The 14,109-nt window shown below is 45.2% G+C and overlaps 1 protein-coding gene across 1 annotated transcript in view; it reads left to right on the top strand.

Moving 5' to 3' along the window:
• Positions 1-14,109, top strand: part of GRID1 (glutamate ionotropic receptor delta type subunit 1) — a 1,154,654-nt gene that overhangs the window by 2,134 nt on the left and 1,138,411 nt on the right. The window contains exon 2 of the mRNA XM_069071354.1: positions 1,896-2,051. Within this exon, the coding sequence (XP_068927455.1) occupies positions 1,896-2,051 (156 nt within the window). The remainder of the gene's footprint in view (positions 1-1,895; positions 2,052-14,109) is intronic.

The raw sequence follows: 14,109 nt of genomic DNA, 5'->3' as shown, positions 1-14,109 counted from the left end.
TGTAGCTGGCATGAGGGGGCGGGGGGGGGGGGGGGGGGGCCTGGGGCTGGGGAAATCAAACAAAGCGGTAATGTTCAACCCCAAAGCCAATTCAGGGTCAATCCTCCCCCCCAATCCGCCTCCACGGAAGTCTCCTAGTGGGAAAAGCGGAGAGCCCGCCAGCCTGGTCAGCATTGCGGCTCTGAGGAAGGTAGGCAGGGAAACCCCAGTGTGCTCCAGCTTCCCCCAGAGCTCTCTATAGCGCGGGAGAGGGCTGTGATTGTGGAGTAGATTGGAGTCCTCACCCTAGAGCCACCTTGGGGGTTTCGATGGCCCTTGAGTTGGCTTTGAGATGGAACCCTAAAGCGTTGTTTGATTTCCCCAGCCCCAGGGAGGTTGGCCTTCCCTAGGGCTCAATGCCAGGGCGTCCAGGACTCTGCGAACCTGTAGTGACTTTTCTCATCTTTCTCAGTTGGGGTACTCCTCTGTCCGCCTTCCCTTAGGAGTTGTCCGTGGTACTGGATTCTACCTGTGAGCTATTCCGCTTAAACAGGAAACCCACCCAGAAACAGGGACCCGAGCAGAGACAAAGCCAGACAGACACTCCTGGGCAGAGAGGATGAGACTGAGATGCCGAGCTAGGACACTAGAGAGCTGGAGGGTACCCTTTTGTGGCATCTTTATGGCCCGAGGCCGAGCCAACCCGGCTGCGGGTGAATAAGCAGTTCTCTGGTTGGAAGCTTTGGATATGGGAGGAGGGCAGAGCCATCTTGATCTTGCCTGCACAGCTGTCCCGCCCCGGTTTGTAATGGGATCTTATTCACAGGCTCCACAACCGATTGGGATCATGTAAAGCCTGGTGCCAGATGCCTTCTCTATCAGTGTATCAACAAGCTTCCCAAACACCTAGGACTAGCTGGACTCAGCTGCTCCACTAGGGGAGGATGACTGCAGAAAAAAACAGCTTTTGTGTGCTGGGGAGAAAGGGGTTAACAACATCTTAGCCCTAAGTCCTGCCCCACCCCCTACTTCCTCTTCTTGCTGGTCTACTCTATTGCATAGAGGCAACCCTCGGGGCATTTCTGAATCTGAGAAGTGGGCCCAGGGAAGCCTTCTGCAACTGTAGAACCTTTGGTCCACCCTTAGATATAGGAACTTGATTCTGCACTGTGCATGCCTTATCCAATTGGTGTGTATACAGTATACACCTGTCCCACTGTAATCTGTCTTCTGTGATATTTGCAAAACATGTCTATCATATGGATGAGCCTGAGATATGTGACTGTGTAACAAGTGTGATACTCAGAGCCTGGGCAAGATGCCTGCATCCCCAGCAAGCTTTGAACATTATGCACCCCTCCCCCCAAGAAAACTTTGAGATTTCACTAGTGTACAATGGGACTCGATCTATCATAACATAAATATTTTCCTGCTATAGAGTGACGATTTTTGGTATTCAAAAGTGTGCATCTCCTTGTGTTGGGGGTGTTCTCTCATCCCCTTGCTTTGCTCTAGGTAGCTGGCTTCCTTTCTTACCTTTGGTATCTCTTCTGGTAGCCACGCATTGTTTCTCTCTGTTCCTCAAGTCCTGTCTTCCTGGAAGGACAGATCGGAGTCTCCAATAATTAATTGAGTTGAGGCCCAAGGAACTGTTAGAGCAGCAGCAACAACAACCATGTAGCTAAAATTCCAACCCCCATAACATAGTAACATGCCTGGGAAAACCCACGCTAATGGTCTGCTCTCTCTTTAACAAGCTAGCTGCCACCAACAACAGTCTGGAGGGAAATGGATCTGGGGAGCCATCGAACTGGGATCACCCTACAAGGACGGTGTTCCCTGGCCTTGAACTTTAGTCTCCTGAGACCTCCTGACCCTCTGTCCACCTTTTTTTTTTTTATCCCACTCCTTTCCAGGTGCCATATTTGAGGAGAATGCAGCTAAGGACGACGAGGTTTTCCAGCTGGCTGTGTCAGACCTCAGCCTCAATGATGACATTCTGCAGAGTGAGAAGATCACCTACTCCATCAAGTTCATAGAAGCCAATAACCCCTTCCAGGCAGTGCAGGAAGGTAAGTGATGGCAGGTGCAGTTCCCAGAGCTGCTGTGTTCGATGGCGGGCCAAGTGGGGGCTCCTGATCAGAGCTGGGCAGATGTGAAGTTGGTGACCTTCCCCCTGCCTGGTTGGTGACTGTTCTGGTGACCTTCCCCCTGCCTGGTTGGTGACTGTTCTGCTTTAGATTACTTTGATTATTGTGGCTTTTCTGCCTTCCCTCTGACTCCTCTTCCTCATTTTCTGACTTGTCCTCACTCTCTCCCCTCCCCCAGGCAGGCTTGGTTTCTTCTGTTTAATACCTGACAGTAGGTCAGAGTGTTTGTATGTGCAGCAGAGGGTGTGGGTACTGTTTCTGGGTAGCTAGTATGTAGTAGGTGTGTTTGTGGATATGTGCAGGTATGCACAGACACTTCTATACGGCGTGTATATACAGGTGTCTATGTATTGAGAGTAGCGTTTCCACTATGCCTTGTAACATGCCCCCGTGTCTCAGAGTGTAATTTCTATGTGTCTCCATGTTATGGGTGTAGTGCCTGACTCCACGTTGCTTGTCTACAGATGTATGTCTGCTTCTGCACCTGCTTATATGCCGATAACGTTCTTCTGTCTTTCTGTGTCATCTGTGTGCACGCCTGTAGACTGCTGGGTTCTCTGTGTGTAGCCTGTCTGACTGGAGTATGTAGCGTGCCTCCGTGTGCCACTGAATCTTTCTGAGTGTGTGCGTGTGTGCTTGTGGACATGGACGCCTCTATCTGAATGTGCCCCTGGCTGTGAACTGCGGCCAGCAGCTGGTTCAGCCCCTCAAACCCTGGACCCAGCCCAGCCTTGGACCCTTTCTGGCTCTCCGTCTTTTGGCTGCTGCTGAGCCAAGCAGAGCCGCCGCGCTGGTGGGCTCAAGGCCGGAGGTGGGCGCTGTTTTACAAGGAAAGGAGCCGCAGCTGAGTGTTTGCCTTTCCTGACTGCCGCCGCCGCCGCCTCGGTGGAGGGAGGATGCCCCGGCCAGGCAGAAGCGGAGCCCCAAAGCCCATGCTTGGAACTTCCCAGTCTCTGCACAGTCTGGCTAGGCTTGGGAGCAGGGACAGAGCACTGAGAGCGTAGGGATGGACACGGGCTCGGTTGATGCATGGGGAACCACTGCCTTCTCCCCTCGAGGATCTGGGCCAACACCCCGGTGTCTCTGAGCCGGGGCTTCCAGGGCAACGAGCTATGCAGGGGAAGGAGGGAGGGTGGGGGCTCAGCTCCAGGTGCTGACTGGGTGCAGAGTGGGCAAGAGGTATGGGAGGGGAGCCTCTCTCTCCAGAACAGACAACTTCAAGGTCACAGCGTCTCTGGCTAAACGGCATAGTTATAAAATCCGGAGGGTCAGCTATGGTCATCTGTCAACGCCCTTTCCCCCCATCTCAAACCATAAAACTTCTTTTATGGACACAATATGTTATAGTGGAAAAGATCCTGAATTTGGAGTTGGAGAACCTGGGTTCGAATCCTGACTGTGAACTTGTTAAATCACTTAACCTCTCTGTGACTCAGTTCCTTTATAAAATGATAGGGTTGAATTAAATGACCTCGAAGTTCCTTGCAGTTCTAATTCTATGGTTCCTTCCATTCACGTTGCCTTGCCTCATGCCCCGTCTGAACTTTGTTCTTCCTTTGTGGTAGTATGATGTTTTAAGGGCCAGAAGGATGTCTCACCTTTTCCATGCTGAGAATTAGGGCTATCTGGGCAGCAGAGGTCCGGGACAGGGTATCTAACCCCAGCCTCCTGCTGGCCAGACTTGAGAGTCAGGGGAGCCCTTGGGAGGCAGGTAGAGTACCTAAGGGCCACCTCCCTAGGTTACATAGGCTCAGGCTGCAGGAGCAACCCCAGGGAGGGAACTCAGGAGGGAGCTAAGGGAGGGTCGTTCTGAACCTGGTGGTGGTTTTGGAAAGTGATGAAGATCTGCAGTATTTTTATACTAGCCTAATGAGGAATGCTGGGATGAGGAGAAGAGAGTGGAAGACCTTGGGGACCAAAGATGCTCTGTTTTCCAGATGGTTGTACAGAGATTTTCAGTTAAGTGGGATTTGGGAGTAAAGACCTGTTTGAAGATCTTACTGAGTGGGTAAGGTGTGAGAGGTGCCTGTCCAGGCCAGGAGGCCTAGAGGGTACGTGCTTGTGTTTTTCCTGGGGCCTAGAAACTTGGTCGATCCTATTCATTAGCTCACATGTGATTCCAAGAAGCAGTTGCCAAGCCTGAAAATAATTTGACAAACACATTTGTTGCTTTTTGAGTTTTCACTGAAATTAATAAAACAAACCACACATGCCTTTACTTGGAGAGTATTTCCAGTCTAATTTCCCCCAGGGTCCAAGTGCCTGTATCAGCTTGATGAGGTGAAGGGCCTTAGATGAGAGAAAGGGTAGAATATTAAACCTGGTGAGCTAGGTCTCAGTTTCCTCATCTGTTAAATGAGGGAGTTGGACTAGGTGACCTCTTGACTTTTCTGGTGCTTGTTCTACACAGGTCTTCAGGGAGATTTCCCCAGGAATCCTAAAGGTGGGAGGCTGGTTCAGGACTGACAGGAATGAAGTAGATCTTGCCTTCCCTTTGGCTTATCAGGAGTTGGGTTAGTGGTTAATATTTCCTATAGCAAATGATCAGAGAATCTAGAATGTTGACTGAGCCAAAGCTTTCCAATGGCTTGATTTTTGCCCCCTCTTCTCCCATTCTCTAGGAGGAGGAAACATTTCCAGGTTTACCATGACTTTCTTGACATTGTGGGTATCTCCTCTCTCACTTCCCAACTTCACTTTCCTGATGGTTTCTCTCCCTGGAAATTAACCTTTTTGTCTGCTAAAGGGGTAGACTTGTGGGAAAATAGCAGAAAGAATTACTAGATGTGATGGTGGTGATGATGATGATGCTAGATTAGATTAGAGGATAGAAGACAGGGGCTAGATTCTTCTCTGCTACTTCCTAGCTGTGTTACTGGGCAAGTTATTGAACATTTTGGCTTTGTTTTTTTATCTGTAAGATATAGGCACTGAACTAAGGGATGCCCAAGGCCTTTTCCAATTCTAAATCCCATGACCCTATTACTTCTTTGTGGACTTTAAATGGGCATTAACCAGGGAACTCCCTGAGATTTCCCTGGGAATGGAGCATGGGATCATAACATCACAGACCTTGAGTGGAAGGGACCTCAGAGATAAGGGAATCCAACTCTCTCCTTTTACAGGGGAAGAAACTGAGGCCTGGAGTAGTTTAGTCAATAATTCAGAGTCTAGGTGATTGAGGGCAGAGTTTCTTTATTTAGGGTCCTTGGATCCCCAAGGGGGTCTATGGATAAATATCAGGGGATCTGGGAATCTGGATGGGAAAATGGATATATTTATTTCAAATGTTATTGATTTCCTTTTTAATCCTATATATATATGTTACGTCATGTATTTGTAAACATTATTTTAAGAAGGGGTCCAGGTACTCCACCAGACTTCAAAACACTAAAAGGTTGAAAAACTCTGTTTAAAGGTATAAAAACACATGCTTAATGTATTTTTAAGACTAATAACTTAGTCTTTCCCCCATCATACCTTTTAAACTAACTTATTATTACTTTCGAGGAGGATTCCTTGGGGACTTCTGTAGTGGGTTCTTGGATACTTTGCCCCTTACTTTCCCAGGAAATAAAGTGTCTCTTCCCCCGTCTTCCTCACCCCAAGGATTATACATGGTCATGGGGCCATACATTTAGAGCCAGGGAGGAAACTTTGAGGTCATCTGGTTCAACCTTTTCATTTTATAGCTGAAGAAATTGAAACCTGAGGAAGTTAAGTGACTGGGCCAAAGTCACATTGCTAGTGAGCACTAGAGGTGAGACAATCTCAGGTCCTCTGACTTCAGTGGCTGTTCAGTCATTTCAGTTGAAATGACTCACTGTGACCCACTTTGTGAACCCATGTGGGGTTCCCTTGTCAGAGATACTGGAGTGGTTTTCATTTCCGTCTCCAGCTCATTTTACAGATGAGGAAACTGAGGCAAGTAGGGTTAAGTGACTTGTCCAGGGTCACACAGCTGTCTGAAGTAAGATTTGAACTCAGAAAGATGAGTGTTCCTGACCCCAGACCCAGCCTTCTAACCACTGTGCCACCTAGTTGCCCTCTGACTCCAGGATCAGTGAGTGAACCAAACTGCCTCTGCATGATGATAAGTGGTCAAGTGCTATTATATTAGGGGGGAGGGCCTATGGCACAAATAGTGGGCACTAGAATAATACTAGCTTGCATATATGTTGTAGTTCACTATGTTATCTCATTTGATCCTCATAACTTTGGGAGTGATCTCCATTTTACAGATGAGGAAACTGAGGCAAAGAGAAGTTAAATGACACTTTCTCAGGGTCACCTAGCTAGTAAGCCTCAGAGGCAGGGTTTGAACTTTAGTCTTCCTGACTCCAAGTCCAACACTCTGAATGCTTGGTGCCACTTAATTGCCTGGAAAGAGAAGAGAAGAGGGAGACTCAGGAGGTTTGTGGACAATTTGCACCCACAGATTAGAAGGCCCTTTGGAGATTTGCCAAGCTTGCTTAGGAAACTGGAGGATTGAGGACATAGGTCAAGGGAATCCAGGTCTCACCTGTGGTCACATGGGACGTAGGATGACTCAAGAAAGGAAGTTATTGGGATTCCACTGTTCCTGCAGACTGGGTTGGTATACCTTTCCTCTGTCGAGAAACATATCCTGCTGCCCATTGAATGATGGGTGTTTCTTGAAACGTTTGTTTCCTGGTGGCCAAAGACATATCATAAACACCCTCCTATTCTGTGAAGTGACATAGAAACCAGAGAAAGAAGCAGATATTGGGGCGAATTGCCCACCCCAGGGGTCTGTCCTGGGCTAACTCCCCTCATTCCTCACATGTTAGTGTCCTCATGCAAAGGATTTATTATTCTGGGGGTTTATGTCCCTTCTCAGGATTCTGAGGTGATAGGCACCCTCTAAGCAGTCTTGCTAATCTGCCCGTTTGGGATGTATCCCAGTGTCTAATGGCTAGATAAGAGCACCATTGATGAGGCATATTTTACTGTGGGTGTACAAGGACTGTGGTGTCCCATGGAACAGAGCTGATTAACATTCCTCTGTAGGCTGGCAAGTTTTTATGTCCTTATCAACCAGTCTGGGAGAAATACATATTATCATCCCTTTTCTCTAGGCCCCAGCTCCTGAAATGGCAGATAGGAATGGATGGAGATGGCCAGGCCTTGTGTGGGCTGATGAAGCTTTGCATCCAGATTATAATCCATTATTTCCAGTGCCATTGAAATTCACTGGGAAGACCTTCCTAAACACAATGATGGGGTTTTGAGGATGGGAAGCAGTGGGTGTTATGGAAGAAACACTGGGCCAGAAGGCAAAAGAATCTCAGATGGATAATATATCAGGTTGTCAGAGCTTGAAGGGACCCTGGAGATCCAATCACGAGTGTCCCAACCCTCTCCTTTTACCTGAGAGGAAACTGAGCTCAGGGAGAATTGACAGTTCCGAGGTCTGTGGAAGAGTCGGGATGTGAACTCAGTCTCCTGGCTAACAGTGGAGAGGGAAGGACACTGGATTCAGAAAAAACAGAATTTGAATCCTGGTCTTGCTCTCTACCACCAAGGTGACCTTGGGCAAGTCATTTACCCTCATTGGTCTCAGTTTTCTCCTCTTTAAAGTGATAGGGTTGGAGGACACTTCTTTGAAGTTCCTTCCTGTGCTAAGTCCTAAGAGTTTAAGAGCAGAGGACACTGTCTCCAGTGGTCTGTCTACATAGTATGAAACACCCTAGCACCTGCATTGTTTTCCAGAGCCTCTGAAGGGAGCACACAATTTATTGTAGTGGGCCCTGGGGCTGGAAAATAGGTTTGGAGTAAAAATCAACTTTGGCTAGTCTGACTGGTGGAGATTAAGCTTTCTTTGCAGTAGGAATCATTCAGGCTCCAATGTTGATGTACAGAGAGAGATCCCCTGGTGACTTCCTTGGGGATGGGCGGCTGGGATCAGTGCTGTATGGTTGGGATGGACCAGAAGGATTTGTTTTTGGCAAGCAGGCTCTCACCAGAAGAGTATGGGGGTCAGAGTTTACATCTTAGACTGAAGCAGGGGTATGAGATGCACTTAGAACTCTGGTCCAGAAGGAAGAACAATGGGATGGTGGGAAACTTGATGGAAGAAATTGTCGGACTAGGTATCTTGGAGCATGGAGGATTGGACAGGGAAACTAGGGAAAAACCTTAGGGACATGATGGGAAGAGTGGTGTTCCTGAGAGGTTTGATGATGTTCTCGAATGTCTTGGGAAGGATTTGCCCAGCTTCTCGGGTCCTAGATCAGACGGCAGGTTTGTGAACGGGATTCTCAGGATAGTCTAACTGGTAGCACAGGTCAAGATCTGTGGGGACAAAGTGTTGCTTCCTGTTTTCCTTCAGCTTTCTTACACTACTGTAGAGGACTGCTAGGGTCTTCTTTAGCAGGCAGCCCTACTAGAATGTGTGGGTAAAGCCAGGTGGAGGTTATAGATAGGAGGAATAATGCCTCCTTTGCCTCTCTCAGCTCCCTGGTCAGTGGTGGGGGTTTGAGGGGCATCTTGGAATGCTGGGCTCTAGCAAGGAAACACCCCCAGCTCCAATCTACTGCTGAACACAGAGGGCAGGGGCTGCTCAGAGTTAAGCGCTCCATGCTTAGTTATCCTTCATATATGGACTCAGAATAAAGGAATTTTAGAGCTTTAAGGGAACTAGAGAGCATCTAGTCCAACCCATAACTGATGGCATCTTTAAAAAGTTGTCCTCTTCCCTATGCTTGAATATGCCAGAGTACGGGGAACTTCTTACCTTCTGAAACAGTTCCTTTTTGGACAGTTCTCATTGTCCCAAAGAATCCCCTTGGTAGGAAACACGTGGGCTCTGCATCCAGGTGGAAAGGAATCATAGGCTCACATGCTTTCAAAATAGGAAGTGACCTTTGCAGCACTGACTCCAACTCATAGTAAGGAATCTGGGCTCTTAGAGATGATCAGAGGAGTTCTGTATGGGGTGTTCCTGTCCTTTCAGATGTTCACTCTCTGAGCCAAGGTCAATGTACTACAGTAAGGTGATTTCTTTTGGTTGAATAGCCCCAGCTCCTCAGGGAAAACTGGATCTGAGAATGGGATAGATCTCCTGAGAGCTCTGGCCCTGCTTGGTAGGATGGAAGCTGGACTAGGGAAAGAGGCTCAGGGTCGGCCCTAGCCCTAATAATTTTGAAGATGATGGGAAAAGAATCATGATCTATGGGGTCTGTGTCTGAAAAAGAATCCAGACTATCCTTAGGCATTGGCTCAGGGGGCTAGAGCAGCCAGAAGCTCAGACTCTAATAACCCTCCAAATGGATCCATGGAAGGGGGCACCGGCCAATCACATTGCTTGGTGCTGTCATATAATATTTTTTTTTTTTGCTTTTTGGAGGGCAGTTGGGGTTAAGTGACTTGCCCAAAGTCACATGGCTAGTTTTTGTGTTAAGTGTCTGAGGCCGGATTTGAACTCAGGTCCTCCTGACTCCAGGGCTGGTACTCTATTCACCGTGCCTCTTAGCTGCCCCTGGTGCTCTACATATAATATATTCTTAATAAATTTTTTTTTTGATGAATGCCTGGTTGTGTCCTGGCTCTCCTATGGTTAGATTAGCCAATGACAGAAAGAGGTAAAGCTTAGGTATTAAAAAATTGTCCTCCATTTATGTCTCTTGCCACCATCTTCTTCCAGGACCTTTTGTAAAAGGGAAGTTTTTTTCTGCCTTGACATCAATCTCAAAGGTCACGGATATCTCAAATAGCCCTCTTTCCCCTTAATAGCCCATACTGGATTGCTTGTTTGTAGCACCTGGGGGCATCCTCTTTCCCTTTCCTCCCTCTCCTCATTTCACAAAGGTGGGTTCTCTGGACAAGGATGCCCTAGGATCTAGGAAGTCTATGTGGGTCCCTGTTCGATACCTAGTTGGGGGTCCTATGCCTAACATTCATGTCTGAGGGAGCTCTGCTAGAGAAATGCCATAGAACTGCATGGAGATGAATCCTTGCAATATTTAGGGGGTCTAACATGCTTTACATCTGTTATTTGAATGAATCGAAGCAAAGCCCTGGGTAAGGGTGAGATAAAATAACTGTCACCTCTTCTCACTCTATTTTTTCAGTCTTTCTATATTTGATTCCTCTTCCCATATTCTGTGTTCTGGCCAAACTGAATTTCTTGCTGTTCTTCATACTTGACACTTTACCTCCCATTTCCATGCCTTCAGATTGGCTCTTCTCCATGCCTGGAATACCCTTCCTCCTCATTTGTGCTTTGATTCCCTTGTTTTCTTTGAACCTTAGTTCAAGCATCACATCTTACATGAGGTCATTCCCTGCCCCCATCTGCTTATTCCTTCTCCTCAGTTACCTGATATTTATTTTATATACATTTTTCTGTGCACAGATTGTTTCTTCTAATAGAATGTAAGCTTTTCGAGGGCAGCAATCATTTTTGTCTTTATGTGCCTAGAACCTAGTACAGTGTCTGGCACATAGTAGTAGCTCAATTAGTGTCTCTAAATTGATTGATCTCCTGTATAGCTACATTCTTAGACTTTTTTTTGCCTTTTGGTCAGGGCGATTGGGATTAAGTGACTTGCCCAAGGTCACATGGCTAGTTTTGTGTTAAGTGTCTGAGGCCGGATTTGAACTCAGGTCCTCCTGACTCCAGGGCTAGTGCTCTATTCACTGTGTCACCTAGCCACCCTCATTCTTTGACGTTCATGTGTATGAATAAATTTATCAAAACTCAAATCCAGTTTTACTTTATGGTTTCACCTCCTTTTTGGCTAAAACATTACTAAAATTTGTTCCCCAGTGTGTGAAGCTACCCATCTCCTGCCCCAGACAGACTCAACCCAGTGATTCTAGTGTTAGGGGATTTGGTGAACATGTCTATGTGTTCCCATCCAGCCTTTTCTTTTTCCATCTTGGAGAAATAGACCCTCTTAGTCTGCCCTTAACACCCTATCCCCAACTCTATTTTCATTCTTTCCTGCCTTCTTGGAACCTTCTCTAGTTCCATGAGATCTTTTGTGGAGTGGAGTGAGCATGGACCAGCTGGGTATAGAGCACTTTTACAAAGGTGGAATGACCTCTCTTTTGTTTCTGGTCCCCTTTTGGAGGATGCCCACCGTTCAGTTGTATTAGAAACATGATTCATATGGACTTCTAGTTTGCAGAATTATAATAATGGGGTAGAAAGCACTTAAAGCTTGTCAACTCTATGTCCAGCATTTATAAAGGTGGAAAGGGAGGCCCATTGGTAACTTGTGCAAGATATGCAGTCAACAAGTAGTAGAGTTGGGATTTGAACCTAGGGAATCCAGTGCTCTTTCTGATGGATCCGGCTGTAAGAGATGATTCAGAGCCCGTAACACTCAGCAGAACGTAGGGATCATTGGACTCAGGATCAGGAAGCCTGGTCCAGTCTCCAGATCCTACCTGTGTGATTTTAGACAAGTCACTATAATAATAATGACAATGACAATTAACATTCATATATTGACTATGATGAGCTCAACATTATTATTATGTATTATCTCATCTGATTCTCACAACACTCTTGGGAGGTAGGTGCTATTACTATCCTTACTTTACGGTTAAGGAAAATGAGGCAGACAAAGCTTAAATGACTCATCTAGTTAGTGTCTGAGGCCAGATTTGAACTCAGATCTTTCTGAATCTAGGCCAAGAATGCTATCCATTATTTTGCCTAGATTAAGGAAAAAGGATTTAAAAAAATGTGTAAGATGGGGATAAAACCTTTTGCAATGTTGTTATATGGATCAAATGAAATAATGCTTGTGGAATATCTTTGAAATTTTGTATAGGGTCATAAGGTAGCTAGGTGGCACAGTGGATAGAATGTTGGGTCTGGATTCAGGAGGACTCATCTTCCTGAATTAAAATCTGGCTACGGGTACTTATTAATTGTGTGACCCTGGGCAAATTGCTTCACCCTGTTTGCCTCAGTTTTCTCATTGTGAAATGAGATAGAGAAGGAGATGGAAAACCATTCCAGTATCTTTGCCAAGACAATCCCAAATAGGATCATGAAAAGTTGGACACGACTGAAATGACTGAACAACATCAAGTCATTCAATGGCAGTACATTTTTTTTTTCTTTTTGAATCTCTCATTTCATCTGTATGGGAGAACTTCCTCCACCTAGTCAGATCAACTACTGTTTGGAAATTTTCAGTTTTATAGAGCTTCTTGGGGGCACTGAGAGTTTAAGGGAATTGCCCATGGTCACAGATCTAATGTGCAGGTCACATTTGAAATCAAGTTTTCTGACTCCAAGGTCAACCTTCTTTCCACTATACCATGTTGTCTCTTAATGAATTATTAAAAAAAATTTCCCTATAAATTTTGCCTTACATAATTGTATACTTTGCAAATCTTCCTCTCCTTTCAGTAGCCCCAGCTACAGAAGATTTAGAAAATAAAGTTCTCACCACCTAAGTTCTTGGTACTTTCAAGAAGTTCAATATCAAAAGCAGATGTGATGTTCAGTGGAAATGCCATTAAAGGAGATATATTATGGTCTTTTTTATTACTGTACTCAATGGACAATGGTACCTCTACATCTGACTTTTGACTGAAACCTCTATATATGTTGTCTTCTCCACTAAAATGTGAGCTCCTTAAGAACAAAGACTTTCTTGCTTTTCTATTTGTATATCTAGCACTTAGCACAGTTCTTTGATCATAGAAGGACTTAATAAATGCCTTTTGTTCATTTTTGCCTTCTGGAAGCCTGGTCATTTCTTCTTCTTTTTTTTTTTTTGCTTTTGTTTTTTGGAGGGCAATTGGGGTTAAGTGACTTGCTCAAGGTCACATGGCTAGTTTTTGTATTAAGTGTCCAAGCCCAAATTTGAACTCAGGTCCTCCTGACTCCAGAACCAGTACTCTACTCACTGCGCCACCTAGCCACCCATCATTTCTTCTTGCTATTTATTCTTGTTGGCTTGTTATCACATAGAAAACCTTCACGTGACCTTCTACCTTGAAGGTTTTGTGTGTGTTTGTGTTTGTGTGTGTGTGTGTATTTCTTTTAGGTCACTGATGTATATCTATATATACTATTCCATTCTTTTCTTTATTTTCTCATAACCATGGAATAATCCTGGATTGTTAGTTCATATTTGAAGTATTTTCTCCTGGATATTTGTAAAATGTACTTTTTGTTATTGAAATAGTGAAAATCAACCACCATACACCTTGGAGTTTCAAGTTTGTATTCCTAATCTGGTTATCCTTTTTCAGAGTCTCTACTTCTTTGGAAATCTTTTTCTTCTAAATTCTGTGTTCCGATGTTTGTTTTAAAATTCTGCATTGAGTCTGATTTCTGTTCTAATTTAATTCTTGCCTTCTTCTTTTAAGTGTTTTATTTTCATTTTGAAGCATCCTATAGTTCCATGGTCACTGGGGAATCTGCAGAATTGTCTTTTGGACAGGAGTGTTTTGGTTGGTTTGTTTCATGGTGTAATCCTTGTTCGTAATATTCTTTTTTTCTAAGTTTTTACTCATTTTTCTACTCTTGTATCTCTGTTGGTTTTACTTACTTGTGAGTTAGTTAGGATTTTATTCAGGATTTACTTTTTAATTTTTCAGTCTTTCTTCTGGGTTCCCAGTTGCTTCTCTTCGGTTTTACTCCTAACTTTAAAAAACAAAACCTCTTTCTTGTCCACTGCTGCACAGACCACAAAAGCTGGAAATTCACACGTGGGAATTCTGCCCTCACACCCATTTTTCTGGTTCTACAGAACCAGAACTTTGTGTATTCTGTCATTCTTATCTTTCCCCTTTTCCCTTTCCTCCCTTTCTCTTGGGTGGTTAGGCAGAGTGAGAAGCTACTCTGCCCTTTTTTATAAAAGAGAATAAATATTTGGGGTTAGTGTGTGTGTGTGTGTGTGTGTGTGTGTGTGTGTGTGTGTGTGTGTGTGTGTGTGTGTGTGAGAGAGAGAGAGAGAGAGAGAGAGAGAGAGAGAGAGAGAGAGAG

Source organism: Petaurus breviceps, unplaced genomic scaffold (genome assembly GCF_028583685.1).
Source record: "Petaurus breviceps papuanus isolate PSGF00001 unplaced genomic scaffold, PetGlider_PUasm1.0 90825, whole genome shotgun sequence".
Taxonomy (NCBI): Eukaryota; Metazoa; Chordata; class Mammalia; order Diprotodontia; family Petauridae; genus Petaurus; species Petaurus breviceps.
This window is presented reverse-complemented; position numbering and strand designations above follow the sequence as displayed.